Source organism: Nicotiana attenuata, chromosome 8 (assembly GCF_001879085.1).
Source record: "Nicotiana attenuata strain UT chromosome 8, NIATTr2, whole genome shotgun sequence".
Taxonomy (NCBI): Eukaryota; Viridiplantae; Streptophyta; class Magnoliopsida; order Solanales; family Solanaceae; genus Nicotiana; species Nicotiana attenuata.
The window spans coordinates 43,855,869-43,873,204 of record NC_031996.1 but is presented as its reverse complement, the minus strand read 5'-3'; the positions used below and the strand labels follow the sequence as shown (position 1 = coordinate 43,873,204).

Below are 17,336 nucleotides of genomic sequence, written 5' to 3'. Positions count from 1 at the left end.
ACAGTTATTGTCACTTGGTACAAGTGTGGTTCATGCCTTGCTTGAGGTTTTACAATTTTTGTTGTTGCCTTGTGTAGGTCTTACAAGACCGAGGCTGGCCGTATGTGGTCTTATGGCCTCGGGTTTTGATAAGTCGATGGGGGTGGCGATTGGCGACAGTCCTCGAGTCATCGAGGGTTTTTTGGCTCGGGAGCCATTACTTGTAAACTTGGTGTTGCCTCATTGAGGGCTTACAATTTTAGAATTTTCCGACCCGGGGATCATGTGACCTTGAGTTTTTTCGACGCCGGTCCCCGAGTGTTCGCGATGTTTTTTGCTCTTGAGTTGTTTTGTGATCTTTGTGTTGCCTCATCGAGGGCTTATGAGTTTGGAGCTCCGACCCGGGGGTCGCATTATATCTAGTTGTTGACGCCAGTCCCCGAGTGTTCGGGGAGTTTTTGATAGAGGAGCCGTTTATGCAAAAATACCGAGCTTCTTTGAAACGCAAAGTGCTTTTTGAAAGTATTCTTTGATTACTTGGTACAAGTATACATGTCTTGGCTGTTAAGGGCTCAGTTATTCTACGTAGGCACGGTTCGTTCGATCGTTTGGCCCGGTACATTATTTTCCTATCGAGACCCTCTTTAGTGCATCCTGGCTTCTCCGAGTAAGTGACCTTCTAGGGGGATGCCCCCCAGTATTCGAGGTTGATTGCAAAAGAAGCCTTGAATACTTGTTGAGTTTTCCTTAGGTAGCATACAGATGTTGCCTCGTTAAAAACCTTGCCGGTAAAACCCTTCTTGGGATAAAAACCCGGTCGAAGGAAAAGAGTGCAACACATGCTTTTGAAACCTAAGGCCTTGGAGTTGGGAAGCGCTTCGGCCGTTTCGATCAGACACCTGCATTCAGGTTAGTATAAAATGCAAGTGAAAAAGGGGGATAGCCATACCTTAGTGCCAACGGCGCTTCGGATCTCGATGTGATTCAATCGTTTGCTATGGTACGGTTCTTTATTTTATTTAGTCGGGTGTAGCCGAGAATGTAGCTTGTTATCGCTACTTTACTGCTAGCTTATCCTTTGGCTCTTCCGAAGGTGGAGGTACTGGTGTCGGCATTACGTCGTGTACTGTGAACATTTCTCTTACCGCATGCTGTTCCCCGTAGACGGTTTTTGTCCCATCCTTTGTCGGGAACTTCATCATTTGATGAAGGGTTGATGGTACTGCTCTCATGCAGTGTATCCATGGCCTTCCGAGCAAGGCATTGTATCTCATGTCTCCTTCGATGACATGGAATTTGGCATTTTGGGTTATGCCTGTGAACACGTGATTTTTCCCTATATGAATTACTCCCATAGATTCAAAACAAAATAATTTCTTTCAGTGTTTGCAATCTTATGGATTTTGTGGCATTTTCTGTTAATTGTTTGCATTTGTCTGTGCATTTTATTTTTTGTTTAATTAATGAAAAATACAAAAAAATATGTGCATGTGCATTTAGGATTTAACTTTGAATTTTTTAGAATTTGTTAGTAATTAAGTCATTTTATAAAAAGGGAAAATCACAAAAATAATTCAATTTGCACTTTTAATTTTAACTTTTATTGTTGAGTAGCTTTTCTTTTATTTTGTTTTTAAGTAACTGTGTTAATTATCATTTAGGTTTAATTAGAGCTTTTGTTAATTAGGTTTTAGGAATTAATTTGGATTTTTATTTAATTTTGGAAAAAAAAGAGAAGATTAGGATTTTGGAAACCAATTTTGGGGCCCAAAGTATTTGAGCAGTTTGGGGTGCCAGGTTTGTTTGTAAGGTAATTGAGGGGCATTTGGGGGGTAGTTTAGGTAATTGGGTAGGGGAATCTTTTGATAACTGCCTAGGAAGCTTCCTAGAAGCTGAAAAACAGGTTTACTTGGCAAGCAAGTCAATACTTTAGGGACCAAGTAGCAAAATAAAAATTGAGAAAGGGTAAAAGGTCAAATCTGAACATTCTACTGCTGCCCTAGTCCCTTGCCTATAAAGGCATCCTAACTTGACTCTCAAGGCAGAGATAAAAAGGAGATAAAAAATCAGAAAAACAAACGGCTGAAACTACTCAGTGTTCCATTGAACTTTTGTTTCCTTCTTTGATTTCTGGAGTTTTTTTTCATTTCTGAAACCATCTTTGATTCATTTGGAGCTGAAATGGGTTGAATTTGGAGTAAGAGCTGGGTTTTGAAAATAATTGGCTTGCTGGGTTACTGTTCGATTGGAGTCTGTTTGCTGATCTGCTGTATTGTGTCTACTGACCCTCATTTCATTCTTGTTTTCCCCTTATTTCTCAGGTATATTCCTTAATTCCACCTAATGTAAAGTCTGCTTCATGTTTGATATGGAAATCAGGAAGTTTGGAGCATAATATCAGCCTGTTTCTTCTATTATAGTGTAGCTTTACTTTTCCATAAACCATGAGTTGTTGGTGCATATTCTCCCTCTTGGTGATAGCACCCATTGAGGGTTGAATTTGGTTTAAGAATTAGCAAAGAATTCAATGTCCTGTTTAATGTTTCATAGTTAAAGTTTAGTACTGTATAACTGAATGTTTTCATGATTCTTAACTCTTATGGAGGTTTGTTTAACATTAAGTTTAGTGAAGTTTGGATATATCTTGTATCCCCTTTGCTTTGACTCTTAATTGAAGCTGTTGTCAGCCTTTTCAAATGCTGAAATTGGGTTTTGTTTGGATATGAATGATCCTAGAGTGGTTTAGACTTGGTTCACCAGTTTCCTTACATGAAGTTCTTTTGGTTTTTGACATGGATTTCCAGTAGATCGAGGGCTCGTTTGGTCTATGTTCAAATTACATATGCTAGGTGGAAATATGGACTCCTTTAAATTCATTTCCTCTCAATTCTAGCCTAGATCCTTTTGAATCCTGTTATCAGTACTTTAATGTTTGCGAGCCGAGTCTGAAATTGAATAGCTGAATCCAGTTGGAGTCGTCTTTACTGATTCCCCTTGGTTCTCAAACGAGAATTCTTCTTGAAGTGGTAGGATCATCTTGACCATGTTCACGCCAGATCAGATTTTGTGTGTGCTAGTTTGAAATTCGTGAGTCAGGCTTCCAATTGACCTTAAGTGTTGTGATTATCAAATTCCTGCTAGGCATATCTATCTGTGCAGCAGTTCATGTGCTTGATTGATAAAAAGAAGTAAGCTAAGCCATTGTCTCTCAATACCTTTCCTTCAGAAAACGCTTTCATTAAACTGTGTCCATACGAATAGCAAATGTGGAGTTGAAATATGTATGACTGTTTAGTACTATGCTTTCTTGTTAAGTTTTGCTGTCCCTCTTTAATTCATCTCTTGATTGAGTGCTATACAAATATCGCAGACAATATGTTCAGATTTCTGTTTCAAATAATTGGTAACCTTGAGTCTTGTGAGTGAACTCATTTGCTTCTCCATCTTTCCATTTGCTTAAGAAGCGCAGGATGATAATATCCGACAAGGAAATTGGATTTTTGGGCACTGTCATGTATAGTACTGACTAGTCTAAAGTTGATGCGCATCTTGAATTTAGAAATTGGGAATTATTTGTTCTGTTTGTCCCAAGAAACATTGGATTTGGCAAATGCTCTCAATTACTGTAAAATAAGAAAAGAGCTTAATTATTTTGTCATAGTCTATATTAATGATTTCTTGCTGCTGAGTGCCTTCATGTATGCACGGATGTCACTGGAGCATATAGTGCTCAGAACATTGAACTGAATATCAGTTCATTAAGGAGTTTCTGTATAAACGGAATGAAGAAAAGAATCAAAATGTGATGGAATGAAGGAAGAACGGGCTCCAAGCCTCTCCGGGAAAGTTAACGACCAAGCACTCCAAATTAATATTCGTAGAAAAGCCTTTTGGGCCGTTTAAAATACAATTATGATTGTGTATACGTCCGCGTAACATAATTACGATTCTAAAAACCAATTCGGAGTATGCGTTCGCGCAACTTCGGCCAAACTTTCTTAATAATAATAAAGCGTTATTAATTGTGGACACGTTCGCGTGACATGATTATTGACGCGCCAAACAAACGGGTACACGTACGCGTGACCCGTTGCAAGATAATTTTCCTAATTTAAAAGTGGTAAAAGATAAAAACACGTAGGTTCTAAAATCAGGAATTAGACAATTTAACAAGCCAAGTATTATCAAAGCGACCGTGCTAGAACCACGGAACTCGGGAGTGCCTAATACCTTCTCCCGGGTTAACAGAATTCCTTACCCGGATTTCTGTGATCGCGGACTGTAATACAGAGTCAATCACTTCCTCGACTCGGGAGGGTGATTTCCCCTTTTGTTGTTTCGCTCGCCATGTTGAATCCGTTGAGGACTCGAGAGGCGGGAACGATTTGGTCAAGCAGCCCGAGCTGCTCTACCACCCTCAACCTGATAATGTTGGCCAAGCTACCTGGATCCACAAGTACACGTTTAATTTGAAATGTATTTACAAGGAAAGAGATTACCAATGCGTCGTTGTGAGGTTGAGACAAGGTCTCGATGTCCTCGTCGCTGAATGTGAGAGCATCCTCGGGTATGTAACCCCGAGTTCGCTTTTCTCTGGTGATGGATATTTTTGTCCTTCTGATCACGGGTTCCTGTGGGGCATCGATGCCTCCCAAGATCATGTGCATGACATGTTGTGGCTCATTTGTTTCGTTCTTCTTGGTCGCCTCTCTTTCCCAGAACTGGTTTTTGGCCCGGTCGCGGAGGAATTCTCGGAGGTGACCTTTGCTTAGTAGTCGGGCTACTTCTTCCCGGAGTTGGTGGAAATCTTCGGTTCTGTGGCCGTGCGTGTTGTGGAATTCACACACCAAGTTATGATTTATTTGCGAAGGATCTAATTGTACAGGCCTTGGCCACCTGGTGACTCTGATTTTACTGATGGCGAATTCGATGTCCGAAACATCGACATTGAAGATGTATTCCGACAAGCGGGGTGCTTCCGCCGGCCCTGCGCGCCTATCGAACCCGACTCTGTTGACGAGTCCCCGAGGGTTCTGCCCTCGGCCCGTTCTTTGATAATTCCGGGTATGTCACGCCTCGGGGCGTTTCTCCTGTCTTCGATGTATGGCTGGTACCTTTCTTTGCTTGGCTTCGGCTCCTTCGCTAGAAGCCTTCTAGGATACACCGAGCCCGAGGGGGCTCCTAGTTGGTCGTCTTCGACCCTCATCTTTGACTGGTACCGGTTGTGGTCGTCCGACCAAGTCACGGCCGGGTATTCGACTAGGTTCTGCTTCAGCTGTTGCTTATCAGGCGGATTGGGCGGTTATTTACTCTAAACGGTTTGGCTTATCGGTTATCGACTTTTAAATGTATTAATCCACTAGCCACCCGATATGATATCGGGCGGATTGGTATCGGTTTAGCTATTATCGGGCGGTTTATCGGCCTAATTCAATCAAAATAAAATAAAATTTAGTCTTTGTTTGTTTAAATAGGTGGTCGATGTACTAAGAGGGACGAAGCAGAAGAGACACCGTGATGGGTAAATCATATGTCTAGAATCTTATTTATGTTTATGCACATTGGCCTTAGTCCATGTGAAAGATTTCCAATTGGCCGTTTGTTAAAACAAATGTTCGTCATGCTTAGAATTCTAGGATGCCTTAAAACCCAGGCAAAGTTGATGAAGCAGTGGTGTAACTGGTGTTGTTATCTTGTTTCGGACAGCAAATTCTGTCTTTTGTCACAATTAGATGACTCCTTTTATTTCGCTTTTTTTTATTCTAATTTACTTTGATAGAGTACTGGAGGAAGAAGGATTTTTGATTATTTAATATATATATGGATAAATATAAATTTTATATGTATATATATATATATATATATGTATGTATATATATATATATATATATATATATATATATATGTATGTATATGTATATATAAGCTAATGCACTAATACTTAGCTAATTGTGACGACNATTATTTAATATATATATGGATAAATATAAATTTTATATGTATATATATATATATATATATGTATGTATATATATATATATATATATATATATATATATATATATATATATATATATATATTCTTAACGGGTTAACGGATTATCCATTAAGAAAATTGAATAATCCGCCCCCAAACCGATAAGCCATTAATAAAAAATTTAATCTGTTCCCCGTCCGTTAAACCGTTAACCCGATACCAATAAGCCATTAAGATTCGGTTTCGGTTCGAATTTCGGTTTCGGTTCGGGTTTGAACACCCCTAGCTGTTTCAAAGCCATCGAGCTTCGTTCATTCAGGCCATGAGTGAAGGCCTGCACTGCCAAGTCGTCGGAGACCAGCGGTAGTTCCATTCGTTCCATTTGAAAGCGAGATACGAACTCTCGCAGCATCTCATTCTCGCTCTACTGGATCTTGAAGACGTCGGATTTCCTTGTTGCTACTTTGATGGCACCAGCATATGCCTTTATGAAAGAATCCGCCAGCATGGCAAATGAATCTATCATGTTTGGGGCCAGGTTGTGATACCACATCATCGCCCCTTTTGAAAGCGTCTCTCCGAACTTTTTCAATAGGGCGGACTCGATCTCATCATCCCTTAGGTCGTTGCCCTTCACTGCACAAGTGTAAGCAGTAACGTGCTCGTTGGGGTCTGAGGTTCTGTTGTCTTCGGAAGGTCTGGCATTCTGAACTTCTTCGGAATGGGTTTTGGAGCAGCTTCCTGTGGGAATGGCTTTTGGACGAACTTCTTTGGATCCACACCTTTCAGGATTGGGGGTGCGCCCGGAATTAGGTCGACCCTGGAATTGTAGGTCTCGACCTTTTTGTCGTTAGCTTCTATCTTCGTCTAGCCCGACTCGATCCTCTTTGTGAGGCCCTCGAGCATCTATACGATGGCAGGGTTGACCGCCGACCCATTGTTGCTTGATCTCTCTAGTACCTGCTCGGCTAGGGGAGCCGTCCCCGGTGCTACCGTGCTGGGAGTTTTCTGGTGACTTTGCTGCTGAGCGATCGCCAGCTGTTGTGCCTGTAACATTTCAAAAATAACGTGAAGGCTAACCTCCCGTTCTTCCCTAGCTGGGGTTTTCTAGGCTTCTTGTTGGTCTCCTTGGTGTATGCTCTTGTTGGTGTAGGAGCTTATTTCGACGTGCTGAGCGTCGCGTGAGACCGCGTCCACAAAAATTGGTTCCGGTGCATCTCAGGGTTTTGCGGTTGTACACCAACACCTGGGACGTCAACACCATCTTCTCCATGGTCTTCAAGATTGATGTTTTCACGTGCGTTTACTGAGTTAGACATTTCTACCTGAAATCAAAGATCTTGGACAAGAAAAAGTGTGAAAGATAACTTGCGTTACGTAGTTAAACCACCAAGAAAATAATCACTATTATTTTTAGCCCCACGGTGGGCGCCAAACTGTTTACCGTGAAAATGGTAATTACAATTAAATTTGATTTTGTGGTTCTAAAAATACGTGATCTATTTTTATGCTAGTTGTTAAGCAATGGATGCTAAGTAAAAGACTAGAAATCAAGATTGCAACTTAGAGACAGTATGATAATCGAACCAAACCGTTGGAGATTGGGGCCTCGAGCTGTCGTTTATAAGGCCTCGGGGTCGAGTTGGGCAACCGGCTTAGAACGATCGAGGGAAGACTAACACTTTATGAGAGCTACAGCGATGGCTCTTTATGGTCCATGATAAGCAATAAATGAAGAACAATAAATAGAACACAATGAATACAAGCAATAAATGGAAGTAATGAGTTCAAGAGAATATGTTAAGTTAGAGAGCAGAGAGAATGTTCTTGTATTGAATATGGAGTATCAGATGTCTAAAAAGTGATAAGGATCCCCTTTATATGTGAGGGGGAATCCCAACATAATATAAATACATTAATTACAAAGATATGGGGCTGGTACAACCAATTAATGCCCTGTTACAAGTCAGAGCTAGCCTACTAGACTTTGTCAGCTCTAATCATGCGCCTAGGGTACTTCCCACTTTTTTATCATAACTGTCGACGTGCACTGTCTCGAGGTTGGACATCAATGGCCCATCGGGGTATATCTCGACCGTAGTCTCGAGCCTTTGCAGAGCTTGCTTACGAGGCATTGTAGTGGCCGAAAATTGGACCCTCCGATTTTACCACATACATTTTCGAAATATGAGTTTTGGTTGAGTTCAATGGCTTTCTTGGGTCAAGTTGTATCAGCGGAGGGTATTCAGGTGGATCCTAAGAAGATTGAGGCAGTCAAGGACTGGCCTAGGCCCACATCATCTACAGAGATCCGAAGTTTCTTTGGTTTGGTGGGTTGTTACCGTCGGTTTGTGGAGGGATTTTCATCCATAGCAGCCCCGATAACCAGGTTGACCCAGAAGGGTGCCCCGTTCAGGTGGTCAGAAGAGTGTGAGGCGAGCTTTCAGAAGCTTAAGACAGCTTTGACTTTGGCGCCGGTGTTAGTGTTGCCCACAAGCTCAGGGCCATATATAGTATATTGTGATGCATCTCGTATTGGACTTGGTGCGGTGTTGATGCAGAACGGCAAGGTTATTGCATATGCTTCGCGGCAGTTGAAGATTCATGAGAAGAATTATCCAGTTCATGATTTGGAGCTAGCAGCCATTGTTCACGCGCTAAAGATTTGGAGGCATTGTTTATATGGTGTGTTGTGTGAGGTGTTCACGGATCATAGGAGTTTGCAGTATTTGTTCAAGTAGAAGGAGCTCAATTTGAGGCAGAGAAGGTGGTCGGATGTATTGAAAGACTATGATATCACCATCTTGTATCATCCCGGGAAGGCTAATGTGGTGGTCGATGCTTTGAGTAGGAAGTCAGCTAGTATGTGTAGCCTTGCATATATTCCAGTCGGTGAGAGACTGCTAGCTTTGGATGTTCAGGCTTTGGCCAATCAGTTCGTGAGGTTGGATGTCTCTGAGCCCAGCCGTATTCTAGCTTGTACAGTCGCTCGGTCTTCATTATTTGAGCGTATTAGAGATCGGCAATATGATGATCCTCATTTGCTTGTCCTTAGGGATACAGTGCGGCAGGGAGGTGCCTAGCAGGTTACAGTTGGAGATGACAGAGTTCTAAGGATGCAGGGTCGAGTTTGTGTGCCTAATGTGGATGGACTTCGTGATTTGATTCTAGAGGAGGCCCATAGTTCCCGGTATTCTATTTATCCGGGCGCCGCCAAGATGTATCAGGACTTGCGGCAGCATTACTGGTGGAGAAGGATGATGAAGGATATTGTTGCATATGTAGCTCCGTGTTTGAATTGTCAGCAGGTAAAGTACGAGCATTAGAGACCTGGTGGTTTGCTTCAGAAGATTGAGATTCCTGAGTAGAAGTGGGAGCGTATCACTATGGACTTCGTTGTTGGACTCCCACGGACTCAGAGGAAGTTTGTTGTAGTATGGGTTATTGTGGATAGGCTGACTAAGTCAGCGCATTTCATTCCTGTGGCAGTTTCCTATTCTTCGGAGCGGTTGGCTGAGATCTATATCGGGGAGATCGTTCAACTTCATAGTGTGCCCATGTCTATCATTTTTGACCGAGGTACGCAGTTTACCTCGCATTTCTGGAGGGTAGTACAGCGTGAGTTGGTTACACGGGTCGAGTTGAGCACAGCATTTCATCCTCAAACGGACAGACAGTCCGAGCGTACTATTCAGATTTTGAAGGATATGCTCCGCGCCTGTGTTATTGACTTTGGAGGTTCTTTGGATCAGTTCTTTCCGTTAGCGGAGTTTGCCTACAACAACAGCTATCAGTCGAGCATCTAGATGGCTCCTTATGAGGCATTATATGTTAGACGGTGTCGATCGCCATTTGGGTGGTTTGAGCCGGGGGAGGCTCGGTTATTGGGTACAGATCTAGTGCAGGATGCCTTGGATAAGGTTAAGATCATTCAGGATAGACTTCATTCAGCTCAGTCCAGGCAAAAGAGTTATGCCGACCGTAAGGTTCGTGTCGTGGCATTTCATGGTCGGAGAGCGAGTGTTGCTTCGAGTGTCGCCCATGAAGGGCGTGACGAGATTTGGGAAGAATGGCAAGCTAAGCCCTAGGTTCATCGTGCCTTTTGAGATCCTTGTTCGAGTGGGAGATGTAGCTTACAGACTTGCGTTGCCGCCAGGTTTATCAGTTGTGCATCTAGTGTTTCATGTGTCCATGCTTCGGAAGTATCACGGCGATCCATCCCACGTGTTAGACTTCAGCACTGTCCAGTTGGACAAGGATTTGACATACGAGGAGGAGACGGTAGCTATTCTAGACCGGCAGGTTCGACGGTTGAGATCGAAGAGTTACCCTTCGGTTTATGTGCAGTAGAGAGATCATCCTGTTGAGGCAGCTACCTTGGCGTCTGATTCCGATATGCGGAGCCGATATCCCTATCTTTTCACCGACTCGGGTACTTTTCTATGTCCGTTCGAGGACGAACGGTTGTTTTAGAGGTGGAGTGTGAGTCATCTTTTATTTTAGAATCCGATTCTGTATTCCGAGGCCTTGAAAACCTCATTCTCTTTCTCCATGATTTGCTTGCGCAGTCCGGCCATGTTTCTGGAAAGCCTTAATATGAAAATTTGAGAAAAATATTGAGTTTTGCCTTTAAAATTAATTTAAGTTGACTTCGGTCAACATTTTGAGTAAACGGACCCGGACCCGTGATTTGACGGTCCGCGAGGGTTCGTAGAAAAATATGGGACTTGGGCGTATGCATGGAATTGAATTCCGAGGTCCCAAGCCCAAGAAATGAATTTCTGAAGAAAATTATTAACTGAAAATATAATGGTTTTTACAAAATTGAATAATGTTTGATATTGTTGGTATCGGGCTCGTATTTTGGTTCCGGAACCCGGTACAGGTCCGTTATGATATTTATACCCTATCTGGGAAATTTGGTGAAAAACGGAAGTGATTTGACGTGATTCGGACCTTTGGTTGACAAAATAGAAAGTTTGAAAAGTTCATGCGTTTTGGTGTTGAATTCATAGTTCTAGGTGTTATTTTGGCGATTTGATCGCATGAGCAAGTTCGTATGATGTTTTAAGACTTGTGTGCATGTTTGGTTTGGAGCCCCGAGGGCTCGGGTGAGTTTTGGATAGGCTACAGAGTGTTTTGAAACTTAAGGAATTTTCTGGTATGTTGCAAATCTGAAGACTTTGGATTTGCAAAGTCTGGCTTGCAAATGCGAGCGAAGTTATTTCGCATTTGCGATCAGAGGGCTGGGAAGGGGAGCTTCGCATTTGCGAAGCTCATTGTCGCAATTACGACTGGAACAGAACCGCATTTGCGAACATTTGTTCGCACTTGCGATGATAGCAGGACCAGGCAATTCTTCGCATTTGCGGAGCTATGTCCGCATTTGCGAGTTCGCATTTGCAAACCTGGAATCGCAAATGCGATACCTGCAACTGTTCAAAACATAACTTAGACGGGATTTTCACCCATTCTTCACATTTTTAAAACCTAAACTTCAAGAGGCGATTTTCCAAAGACCATTTCTTCCACAAATCATAGGTAAATGATTCTTAACTTATTTCTTTCAATCTATTTCATCTTTTTACAAGATTTCATCATACAATCTAGGGTTTTTCTTGGTGGGATTGGGTGTTTTTGGGTAGAACCTAGGAATTTCGAAATTTGGAGATTTGGACCTCAATTTGAGGTCGGACTCCGAAAACAATTGTATATCCGGGCTCGGGGGTGAATGGGTAATCGGGTTTTGGTCCGAATTTAGAGTTTTGACCAAGCGGGCCCAGGGTCGATTTTTGACTTTTTGGGGAAAATATTGGGAAATCTATAATTATGCATTGGAATTGGTTCCTTTAGCGTTTATTGATGTTATTAAGTTAAATATGGCTAGATACGAGTGGATTGGTGGAGGAATCGAGAGGTAAAGCGGTGTTTGAGCTGTGAATTACCCATTGGCTTGAGGTAAGTGTTTGTTCTAACCTTGACTTGAGGGATTAGGGATCCCCGACTTGCTTGCTCTATGAAATACCATGTGTGTGGCGTATAGGTATGGTGACGAGCACCTATGCGTCGCCAAATTACTTGTTTAGCATGTTCCCTTGCCCCGTTTCCCTATATATTGCTCTCCTGTTTTACTTGCTACTTGCTTATTGATGTTTCCATGTCTAATTGCTACTTGTTAAATGTTGCTTATCTATTGGTGTTGTTAATTGTTCCATTATATCATACTGTTGGTTTACTGGTGCTTTATGCTACACTTTGGTGGGTCTCGCTGTGTTGTTTTAACTGGTGAAGTTTCATAATTGTAGTGATTTTCCATTGTGTTGGTTTGAGGTATAAGTGTTGTGGGGGGTTTGAGTTAACTTGTGAAACACTTGTCTTTATTTTTTGATTGGTGCTGATATGCAACAGGAGGAATAAGGGTGAATGTGATTGTCTGGTGGGATCGGGTTGCACGCCGCAACAAGGAGTAATAAGGGTGGACAGGTAGGATCGTGTTGCATGCCGCAACAGGAGGAATAAGGGTGATATATCGAGGAGTAATAAGGGTGGACTGGTGGGATCGGGTTGCACGCCACAATAAGGAGTAAAAAGGGTGAATATTTGTACTGTTATTGATTATATGGTGGGATCGGGATGCGTGCCGCATCATTTGTTGTTTATGTATTCTTTTTCCGCTGAGGTCCAATATTGTGATATTGAGATTCTCTTAAGGATTGGTTATAGCTTAATAATGTTAGAAAGACTGGGTTCCGTGTTTATTTAATGCAAGTTACTGTTATAATTCATTCTGTATTTCCTTTCCGTCTTAGTATAAACTGTTGCAGGTTATATATTGTTATGCCCCGTCGTAGCGTCGTCATTACTTCGTCGAGGTTAGGCTCGGCACTTACGAGTACATGGGGTCGGTTGTACTGATACTGCACTCTGCACTTCCTGTGCAGATTTTGGAGCTAGTGGCTGATCAAGAGGTTGGTTGCTGTTACTGCATTCAGGAGACCCAAGGTAGACCTGCAGGCGTCAGCAGGCCCTGGCGTCCCCTCCTATTTTTACTTCATTTCTGTTTTACATTCTCCGAGACAGATGTATTTTCTTTCAAACCATTACTTGTAGTATTCGTAGACTGTTCGTGAGTTGTGACACCAGTTTCTGGGTGGTATTTACTTATGTTTTCGTTAATAGTATAAGGGTAATTAGATAAATCATGCACTTTCGCTTTTATTTCCGTTGATTTAGTTTTATTAAACTTTAATTATAAATGAACAAAGGAAAAAGGTGTAATATTTTGTAACATTGGCTTGCATAGCGAGTGCAATGTTAGGCGCCATCACGGTCCCGAAGGTGGGAAATTCGGGTCATGACAATATTGAACGTTCTTCGGGTCCCATTCCTGCACCTGTGAAGGAGATGCTAAGGGAGTTTGAAGACGTCATGCCACAGGACATGCCAAAGCGACTCCTGCCTAGGCACACTGTGGACTATGAGATTGAGTCTGTGTTGGGTTCGAAGCCACCTGCCCGGGCGCCTTATAGAATGTCGCAACCCGAGCTCGCCGAGCTTCGGAGATAGTTGACGGAGATGCTAGACACAGGGATTATTGTGCCCTCTAAGTCCCCATATGGGTCCCCTATGCTATTTCAAAAGAAACAGGATGGCACCCTACGACTCTGTGTGGATTATCGGGCCCTAAACAAAATCACCGTGAAAATACAAGTACCCTATCCCGCTAATGGAAAACTTGTTCGATAGATTGGGTGGTGCCACAGTATTCACCAAAATAGACCTGAAGGCATGTTACTGGCAACTCCGAATTGCTGAAAGAGATGAACACAAGATGACCTGTGTGACAAGATATGGGTTGTACGACTTCCTAGTCATGCCATCCGGCTTGACTAATGCTCCAGCCACATTTTGCACATTGATGAACCAAATTTTCCGAGAGTACATCGACGAGTTTGTAGTAGTCTACTTGGACGATATTGTGATATATAGCAAGACATTAGAGGAACACTTGGAGCACCTGCGGAAGGTCCAAGCCCGACTGCGGGAGCACAAATTATATGTGAAGCTATCTAAGTTCACATTCTCCCAAAAGCAGATTGATTTCTTCGGACATGTCATCGAGGATGGACGGATAAAGATGGACCAACAGATGACTCAGGTTGTCACAAATTGGCCGCCGCCTAAGGATATCCACGCCGAAGAGGGCGTTCCTTGGCCTGAGAAACTTTTAATGGCAATTTGTGAAGTACTCCCTCATTGAATTGTCGTTGACTAAACTCCTAAAGAAAGTCACGCCTTGGGATTGGGGTCCCAAGCGAGTGGACGCCTTCAACGCATTAAAAGTGGCTATGTCTAGAAGCCCCATCTTGGCTCTTCCTGATTTGGCCAAGCCATTTGAAGTACAGATGGATGCCTCTGACTATGCTCTGGGCGGAGTCTTACTACAAAAGGGGCATCCAGTAGCGTACGAGAGCCGGAAGTTAAAGGATGCAGAACGGCGCTATGCTGCCCACAAAAAAGAATTATTGGCTATCGTCCATTGCTTACGCCTTTGGAGGCACTATCTGCTGAGAACTCAGTTCGTGGTCAAGATAGACAACACATCTGTTAGCCATTTCATGACCCAGCCAAAGTTTAATGGCCGATAGGCCAGGTGGCAGGAACTCCTAGCCGAATTTCACTTCAACCAGGAGTACCGAAGCGAGAAGACCAACCAAGTTGCTGATGCGCTCAGTCGAAGGGCTGACTTAGCATCGGTGTGCCTAATCGCCAACCTAATGGGGAGAGAAGTTGCCACCACTATAAGAGACCAGATACAAGATCTTCTCCCAAAGGATCCTGTTGCACAGTATTTGGTCGATTCGGTAGGACAGGGCAAAACGCGCCAGTTCTACATGGAAGATGGGTTCCTGAAGGTGAAAGGGAACCGACTTTATGTTCCTAAAGGAGGAGATCTACGAAGGAATCTTCTGATGGAATGCTATGATACTTTGTGGGCCGGTCATCTAGGTGAAGAACGCACTATGGCATTGTTGCACCATGCTTATTATTGGTCTCAAATGGCTGATAATATTGCTCAGTATGTGAAGACATGTTTAGTATGCCAGAAAGACAAGTCAGACCGCTTGACACAAGCGGGACTTTTGGAGCCATTGCCCGTTCCAAAGAGACCTTGGTAGAGTGTTTCACTGGATTTCATCATCGGGCTGCCCAAAGTCGGAGATCTCACAACTATCTTAGTTGTGGTAGATCGGTTTTCCAAGTATGCTACATTTATAGCTGACTTACAATATATATCACCTGAGGATACAACTCTTCTTCTCTCATGTTGTCAAATATTGGGGTCTGCCTAAAGACATCATTGGTGATCGCGACTATCGCTTCACTAGCAACTTTTGGACTCAGCTCTTTAAGTGCCTCGGGTCCAAATTAAGCCATAGTTCAAGTTTTCATCCACAATCTGATGGCCAGATGGAGCAGTTCAATGGCATGCTAGAGGAATATCTCCGCCATTTTGTTACCAGATCGCAGAAGATTTGGGTGAAGCTTGTGGATGTTGCTCAACTGTGTTTTAATTCACAAAAGAACTCTAGTACAAACAAAAGCGCTTTTAAAATTGTCACCGAACAACAACCGCTACTCCCACACACTGTGAATGCCCCCAAACATGTCGAAATCTCCTCGAGCTGCTAGCTTCTCAAATAAATGGAAGCGAAATTTGGAGATAGTGCAGAGCTATCTGGTCAAAGCCTAAAAGCGGATGAAGAAACATGCTGATCAAAATCGTCGCTTTGTTGAATAGCTAGTAGGCGACAAAGTGATGGTGAAAATTCCAAAGCAATACTTATTTGTAGGGTCCATGAACCTCGTCTATTGCAAAATACATTGAATCTTGTCCATTGAGAAGCGTATTGGTAAAGTTTCATACAGGGTGGATGCCCCAGCCTGATGGAAGATTCATCCAGTTTTCCATATCAGTCTTCTAAAACATTTTCGGGAAGACAAGGAGGATCCTTCACGGAGCAAACTCACAATACCCGGTATTTGATGCCCTAATGCAATCAGGCTAAGGCGGGTAGAAGCTATTCTCGATGATCGAGTGGTTCATGTTTCAAGGAAAGATCACCAAGAGTTCTTGGTGAAATGGCAGGGTTGTGATGTGGAAGAGAATACTTTGGAGAGGGGTACAAACCTCAAAGCCTACAAGAGCCTGATCGATGATTATCTTACAAGTAAGGCGCCGAGGACGTCGCCAAATCAGGTGACGGGGAATGTCATGAGCGGCTTTCCAGCCATGTCCCATGACCCCTTGGACGCTCCCCATGGCGTCTTGGCAAGCCTCCCAACGCCTAGCGCCATGATCGGCCCCGTGGTCTTGGCCGCGCCAAGTGACAAGCGCGCCTGTGCCTATATCGCCCCACCGATAGCCCTCGCAAGCGCCCAGGCGCAGGTAGATACCAACAGTGCCGCATGCGCAGACTCTGATGCTAAAGACAAGGTTGCTGCCAACGGACTGGCTTCCACTTTGTAGGAACCTAAGTCATTTTCATTGTAAATATGGAGTAGTTTTATTTCATGTATTTCCATTATGTCTCTCTAGATTAGTTAAGTCAAGTCCTATAACTTTGGTTTTTTTTAAGCACTATAATCAAACTTTCTAGCAAGCGAAAAAAAGTTTGTACTGGTGTCTCTCCCCCTCGACACCGTGTTGCTTTTCTGTAATAGCTTTCATTAATGCAATCAAGCTTTCTTTCATTCTCAATTCTCTTTTCTGTACACCCAATTGCTCTTGACATTGGTTTTTCCGTATGGCACTGACAATCTCATCTAGCATACGAAGGGGACTTCAGTTGGTGGATAGTAACTACACGGACATCGGTTGCTTAGCCTTATGTCGCCCTTCTAAGGAATCTCAGGAAGGAGCCGCGTAACATTACTCATGTTGTGCCTCCTCTCTCACTGTTACTTTCTCAATACTTAAAAAAAGGTAAAAGAAGTCAAATCCATGTTTACACCCTAGAATTAGGTCATATGTGCGAGAGAGTGTTAAAGAAAACTACATTTCTCCCTTATCGATTGTGTAAGCATTTTCAAAAGACATTAAATATTCTACGCATAGCTTTAATGTTTTGGATTCATATTCTATTGGTCTATATTTCACATGGGTCTTGCATCTTAATTTCCTCTTAAATCTTGATGCTGCTTGGGGGTGGTTAATACCAACAAAATTTACGTACTCGATATTTATCCTAAATCATATAAATTTACATGATTAATCATAAATCATGATGAGAACATATATATATATATATATATATATATTAAAAGCACGAAGACCCATGTCGTTCTCCTTTTTTATCCTTTAAAAATAGATCACAAT

The 17,336-nt window shown here is 42.7% G+C and overlaps 1 protein-coding gene across 1 annotated transcript; it reads left to right on the top strand.

The window, feature by feature from the left end:
- LOC109231715 (RNA-directed DNA polymerase homolog) lies at positions 13,683-14,216 on the top strand. The gene has a single exon (XM_019397355.1). The coding sequence runs from the start codon at positions 13,683-13,685 to the stop codon at positions 14,214-14,216; it is 534 nt and encodes a 177-aa protein (XP_019252900.1).